This window comes from Ovis aries, chromosome 11 (genome assembly GCF_016772045.2).
Source record: "Ovis aries strain OAR_USU_Benz2616 breed Rambouillet chromosome 11, ARS-UI_Ramb_v3.0, whole genome shotgun sequence".
Lineage (NCBI taxonomy): Eukaryota > Metazoa > Chordata > Mammalia > Artiodactyla > Bovidae > Ovis > Ovis aries.
In genome coordinates, this window is record NC_056064.1 from 16,986,983 (window position 1) to 16,992,982 (window position 6,000).

The window sequence follows — 6,000 nt, forward strand, 5'->3', positions numbered from 1 at the left end:
TTAGATTGACAGAGGATGAGGTGGTTGGATGGCATCATCGACTCAATGGACATGAGTTTGAGCAAACTCAGGGAGATAGTGAAGAACAGGGAAGTCTGGTGTGCTGCAGGCCATGGGGTCACAAAGAGTCAGACATGACTTAGCAACCGCACAACAACACATGTATTAAACTGTACTTTATTCGTTGGTTTGTCTTCCCAGGCCTGGGTCAGGAACCAGGCCACATCTCCCAAGCTGCCATCCATTCTCTCTGCCTGTCCATCCAGAGAGAATCCTACAGCTCACAGCCATCCACCCAGTCACTGAGGTCTTTGCCCTGGCAGTGATGCCTCCATGCCTCCCTGAGGATGGAAGATGGGGAAGAGGAGAGAGCAAGTCAGCTGCAGTCTTCAGTATTTGCTCAGAGAAGAACGGGAAGGAGGTGTGGGCTTTAAAATGGAAGTGAGGTGAGGAAAGGGGCTAGGCAAAGGGAAGAGAGACAAGTCAGCATGTTAACTCGTCAAGAAGCCCCTAGGGAAAAAACGATTTTTTTTTTTAAAGGAAGAGAATGACCCATAACAAGTTATCTGTCTAGCCTCGATATTTTATTGATGGAGATACAGACATAATTTGCTCGAGTTCACCCAGGAGTCAGTGGCAAAGGCCTGGGGTCCTGAGGTCCAGAGCCTCAATCCAATTCTCTCTTCCTACACCATGCTGCTTCGGCAAACAGTGCCACCGTACAGGCGTGCGGCCCTTCACGGTTTACACAGCGCTGTCACACCCATCACCCATTTATCTGCCATCCCCCCAGCAGCCCTGTAAGTTAGATTGAGCCGACACTGTGTTCCCTATATTCCAAATGAAAACCTGAAACTAGGGTGGAAATTGTTTGCCCACGGTCCACAGCTTGTAAACGACAGAAACTCACCCACACGCCATTCTCCCCGGCTACCAATGCGGATCTTATTCTCCCTGGCTACCAGTGTGGATCTCTCCATTGATGGTAACTATAGTTTATCGGCTCTTTTAGGACCATTTCCTGGTTCCAGTGTCACACAAGCATCTTGAGGATGATAAGCAAGATCCTGGGGTCCTAGGGGTCCTAAATTCCCAGGGGTTCCAAGTTTGGATAACTAGTGTCCTCTAGGATGTCAATGTCAAAGAGCCCAATGGCAAGGAGTGCCCTTAAAGGACCTCAGTAGATCTATTACGTGAGAGGGGTTGACTGGCTTGTTCACCTCTTCCGTTAGACTGAGATCCTTACGGGCCGAGAACCGGGTCTCCACCACCCTGAAGCCTAGCACCCAGCAGAGCCTGGCACAGCTAAGTTCTCAGGCGTGCGTGTGAAGGGAACAGACAGCACCTTTCTTTCTGCGACCACTACCCTCTGGGGCCACCTCTCAGACACTTACTCCCAGCATACAAGAGAGTTGTTCTTGGACTTAGCCCTGTGGAATCTGTTTCTCCCATCCCAGGGTGGTACGTCCAAGTCCTCGGACTCCTGCCTGAGCCTGCATTCACCCTTCCTGATTTTACAGATGTGAGCCCTCTCCTGCTGAGCCTGCCTCACTCCAGATTCAGTTCCCGGGGCGCGAATCAACATGTCTCCAGAGCTGCGGTCAACCTCAAGGCCCCCCTTAGACTTTCTCTGTGTCCGAAGTCCTTGTCACCTCCTCCTCTTCCGCACTGGCCACATGTCACCTGTCCCTGTTGCTCCTCCGCAGCCCCTCCCCCCCACCCCTCTCCTGTCCATCACCCGTACGACTGTGCACGTCCACACCTTCCGTCTCTCTCTGGACTCCTGCCAAGGCTTCCCCACTAGTGCCCCTGCCTCTGGCCCATCCCCCTTCCTGCTACTCTCGCGCTATTTGATGCCTTCGCGATGACCTCACCAGCTGCGTCACTGTCGCAGCCGCCACGGGCTCTTGTGATCCAGCCACCTGGGGAAATTTTACCTGCCCCACATTCTGTCCCCTGCTGGTCTCCCATCTAGGCATGGGAAAAAAGGGAGGTAGCAGGCTCTACAGAGTGAAATTCCCATCACAAGAGGCTGGGAAGCTGCAGGGCTGCTGCTCCAGGAGCTCCAAAGATCTAGTCTGATGCCCCAACAGATGCTTATCCAACTCTCTTGCCCCTGACGATGGCTCCCAAAGGCCATCTTGTGGAAAGGAGGTGAGACTGATAGGGTGGGTCTCCAGAGAACTCACTCATGCTTCAAGCAGGGAACTTTTTTGATCTATTGTACTAGACAAAGATGCCACAGTTAAGAAACAGTTACTAGACCCTGGTCCGACATAGGCAGATCTGGGAAGAGTCAGGCTTGACTCTGTGACCTCCAGTGATTTGTTTATTCTCCCTAAAACTCAGTGTGCTGCTGCTGCTACTGCTGCTAAGTCGCTTCAGTCGTATCTGACTCTGTGCGATCCCATAGACGGCAACCCACCAGGCTCCCCTGTCCCTGGGATTCTCCAGGCAAGAACGCTGGAGTGGGTTGCCATTTCCTTCTCCAATGCATGAGAGTGAAAACTGAAAGTGAAGTCGCTCAGTCGTGTCCGACTCTTAGCGACCCCATGGACTGCAGCCTACCAGGCTCCCCCGTCCGTGGGATTTTCTAGGCAAGAGTACTGGAGTGGGGTGCCATTGCCTGGTGGTGAGCAGATTAGAATGTGAGGCCATGAAATGATGCCTGGTATAAGTTGTGAAAGTAGTGTGAAAGTGAAAGTCACTCCGTCGTGTCCGACTCTTTGCAACCCCCGTGTACTATACAGTCCATGGAGTTCTTCAGGCCAGAATACTGGAGTGGGTAGCCTTTCCCTTCTCCAGGAGATCTTCCGAACCCAGGTTAGCTCCCTGCTGTGGTCCTAGCTGGAGCAGGGGGCTCCAACCCACATTACTTACCAGCTGCCCAGCCCTTGGGGGTCTTGAGTTATCTTCATGGCACAGATAACAGTATCCTTGAGGTTGGGATTCAGTAAGTCTGGGGTGGGAGGCAGAGAAACACGATGAAGGAGCAGAGGTGGAGTTGGACATCCAGAGTCTGTCTGTCTGTGATTCTGACTCACACGCACACACCCTCCTCCATCTAACTCCATCCCTGTCTCTCAAGGCCTCTGGAAGCACAGGTCTTACTCCATCACTTCCCCCATCAGAAGCCATCCCCCACCTCTTCCCACAGCTCTCCAGACAGTGTCCCACCTGGGATCCTAAATCAGATTCATGGAGGGCCACTCTCAGCACCTGCCCCACCCCACGATCCTTGGTAGACCCAGCAGGCAGCAGGGGTTCCCACTCAGACAAAAAAGCAAGAAGAGCAAGTAAGGCCAGAGAGGAAGCCCCAGCCAGCCCCGGGCCCAGGCCCCGCCTACCGGAGCAGTACATCTGGCACAAGTTCGGGACATTGGGGTTGAGATTTTTGCACCACTTTCGGCTGTTGATCTGGAAGATGCCGCTGTTGGTACTTCCATCGGCTTCGTGGTCCACGGCACCTGTGTTGAAGCCGCTTGCGAAGTAAGCAAGACAGATCCCTGCATAGGGTGGAGACACAGGCCTGCGGGTGGGATGACAAAGGCCAACCCAGACCAGAGAGCTCACAGGGTAGACCCTATGCATCAGCTCCTCCAAGCCTCAACTTGCATTTCCAGTAGATCAGGGCTGACACCCTCTCACCTCCTTGACAAAGGAATCCACTGAAGCTCAGAGGGGCAAAGTGACTTACTCAAGGTTATACACAGCTACCAAACAGGAGTCCGCGGGTCTCCCGACTTCCTTCCTGCCATGCTCCCTGGGTCTTATCATCCGCGCATAGTGGGACCCAAGAAATGCTTGCGAAATGAATGAACAAGAGCTCACTCTTTAGAGACACGACTGGGAAGGCACAGGAGGGACTGAGAGAAAGGGCTGGAACTAGAGAAGAAATGAGTCCAGGGGTGGCTGTACTTGTTAGTGTCTCGAAACTTTCACCAGCTTGAAAATTTGGTCTTACTCAGCTTTGCTCAGTGTGCCCCCAACTTCACTGGCAGTGTCTGATCCTAGTGGCCGTGATTTCATTAAAGATAGGAAACCCTTCTTTCCCTGTGGCGCCCAACTTACCAGTGGGAAAGGACATAAGGGAGCAATTCTGCTTAGCCACCTGTCGCCTACCCTTCCAGGTTCCTATGCAATACTGACTCAGCGGACATGAACTTGGGCAAACTCTTAGAGATAGTGAGGGACAGGGAAGCCTGGCATGCTGCAGTCCATTGGGTTCGCAAAGAGTCAGACATGACTGGGCAACTCCACAACAACAACCCGTCGCCTGCCTGCTGGGTATTTACCCCAGTCCTGGGTGTTCTCCACCTATCAGCGCATAGGATCCTGATTTGAAAAAGGAGAACAGAGGCTCCCAAGGCCACAGCCCTTGACTGAGGAGGAGGGAGGGGGAGCAGGAGGGAGAGATCAGGGTCCTTACAGTCAGCCAGGCTGTAGCCCCGGTATCCCTCCAGGCCGAAATCCTGAAGCACCCTGGCCAGCTCACAGCGACTGTAGACCCTGGCCTGGCCGGAGGACAGCAGGCTGCTGAGGACAGAAGCCAAGGCCAGCAGCACAATCCCGGGCGGGCAGGGCCACCTTCTGGGAGCCCAGCTCCCGGCTTCCATGCGGGCAGGGGGGCACAGAGCCCCCACCACACTGGCTCAGAGCTAGGCTTTGAGATGGCAGGCCACTCACAGAAGGCTACCCCTGGAAGAAGAAGGGAAACAGAGCCTGAGTGGGTGGGAAATTGGGGAGGGGGGTTCCCACACAAGGGGGCGGCCAGCCTGCCACCTTGCCTCCCTGATGGAGCATCAGCCAACCCCCCCTCAAGAGCCCAAGAGGGTTCCCCAAGGTCAGCCCCTTTCCCCTTCAGTTATGCTTTTTTTCCCCTCTATTTTTAATTGGAGGATAATTGTTTTAATATTGTGTTGGCCTCTGCCGTGTGTGCCTACAGCTAAGTCGCTTCAGTCACGTCCATGCAACCCTAACAGACTGTAGCCCACCAGGCTCCTCTGTCCACAGGGATTCTCCAGGCAAGAATACTGGAGTGGGTTGCCATTTCCTTCTCCAGGGGATCTTCCTGACCCAGGGATCGAATCTGCGTCTCTTATGTCTCCTGCAGTGGCAGGTAAGTGGGTTCTTTACCGCTAGCACCACCTGGGAAGCCCGGCTTCTGCCAGACAACAACATGAATCAGTCATAAATATTCATACATCTCCTCCCTCTTGAACTTCCCCCCACCTCACACCCCATCCCACCCCTCTAGGTCATCCCACAGCACCACGTGCTACATAGCAGGTTCCCACGAGCTGTCTATTTTATTTAATACACATGTTAACTGGAGAAGGCAATGGCACCCCACTCCAGTACTCTTGCCTGGAAAATCCTAGGATGGAGGAGCCTGGTGGGCTGCAGTCCATGGGGTCGCTAAGAGTCGGACATGACTGAGTGACTTCACTTTCACTTTCCATTTTCGTGCATTGGAGAGGGAAATGGAAACCCACTCCAGTGTTCTTGCCTGGAGAATCCCAGGGACGGGGGAGCCTGGTGGGCTGCCGTCTACGGGGTCGCGCAGAGTCGGACACGACTGAAGCGACTTAGCAGCAGCAACAGCAATGTATATGTTCCAGTGTCACTCTCTCAATTCATCCCACCCCCTCCTTCCCTCGCTGTGTCCAAAGTCTGTTCTCTCTGTCTGCATGTCTATTCCTGCCCTGCAAATAGGTTCATCCGTTCCAGTTTTCTATAATAAATTCCATATATATGCCTTAATATACAACACTTGTTTTTCTCTTTCTGACTTACTGCACTTCATACGACAGACTCTAGGCCCATCCAGATCACTACAAATGACCCAGTTTCATTCCTTTTTATGGCTGAGTAATATTCCATTGTATGTATGTACCACAACTTCTTCATCTGTTCATCTGTCAACGGACATCTAGGTTGCTTCCATGTTATAGCTATGGTAAACAGTGCTGCAACGAACATCAGGGTACATGTGTCTTT

At 53.0% G+C, this 6,000-nt stretch overlaps 1 protein-coding gene across 1 annotated transcript; it reads right to left on the minus strand.

Moving 5' to 3' along the window:
• Window positions 1-231: 231 nt before the first annotated feature.
• Window positions 232-4,661, minus strand: SPACA3 (sperm acrosome associated 3). Its single transcript, XM_027975486.2, has 4 exons — window positions 4,430-4,661; window positions 3,348-3,506; window positions 2,881-2,959; window positions 232-341 (listed from the first exon to the last, which is right to left on the minus strand). Exons 1-4 carry the CDS (start codon window positions 4,614-4,616, stop codon window positions 275-277), a joined length of 492 nt encoding a protein of 163 aa, XP_027831287.1. The 5' UTR covers window positions 4,617-4,661; the 3' UTR covers window positions 232-274.
• Between the last annotated feature and the right edge of the window lie 1,339 nt (window positions 4,662-6,000).

What these genes read in the sequence shown, in the direction of transcription:
- SPACA3 (XM_027975486.2), bottom strand. Translation starts at nt 4,616, where the DNA reads ATGGAAGCCGGGAGCTGGGCTCCCAGAAGGTGGCCCTGCCCGCCCGGG. An exon ending in GGGCTACAGCCTGGCTGACT is followed by an intron (nt 3,507 to 4,429) that starts GTAAGGACCCTG and finishes CACCCTATGCAG; the next exon opens with GGATCTGTCTTGCTTACTTC. An exon ending in GTGCCAGATGTACTGCTCCG is followed by an intron (nt 2,960 to 3,347) that starts GTAGGCGGGGCC and finishes CTCCCACCCCAG; the next exon opens with ACTTACTGAATCCCAACCTC.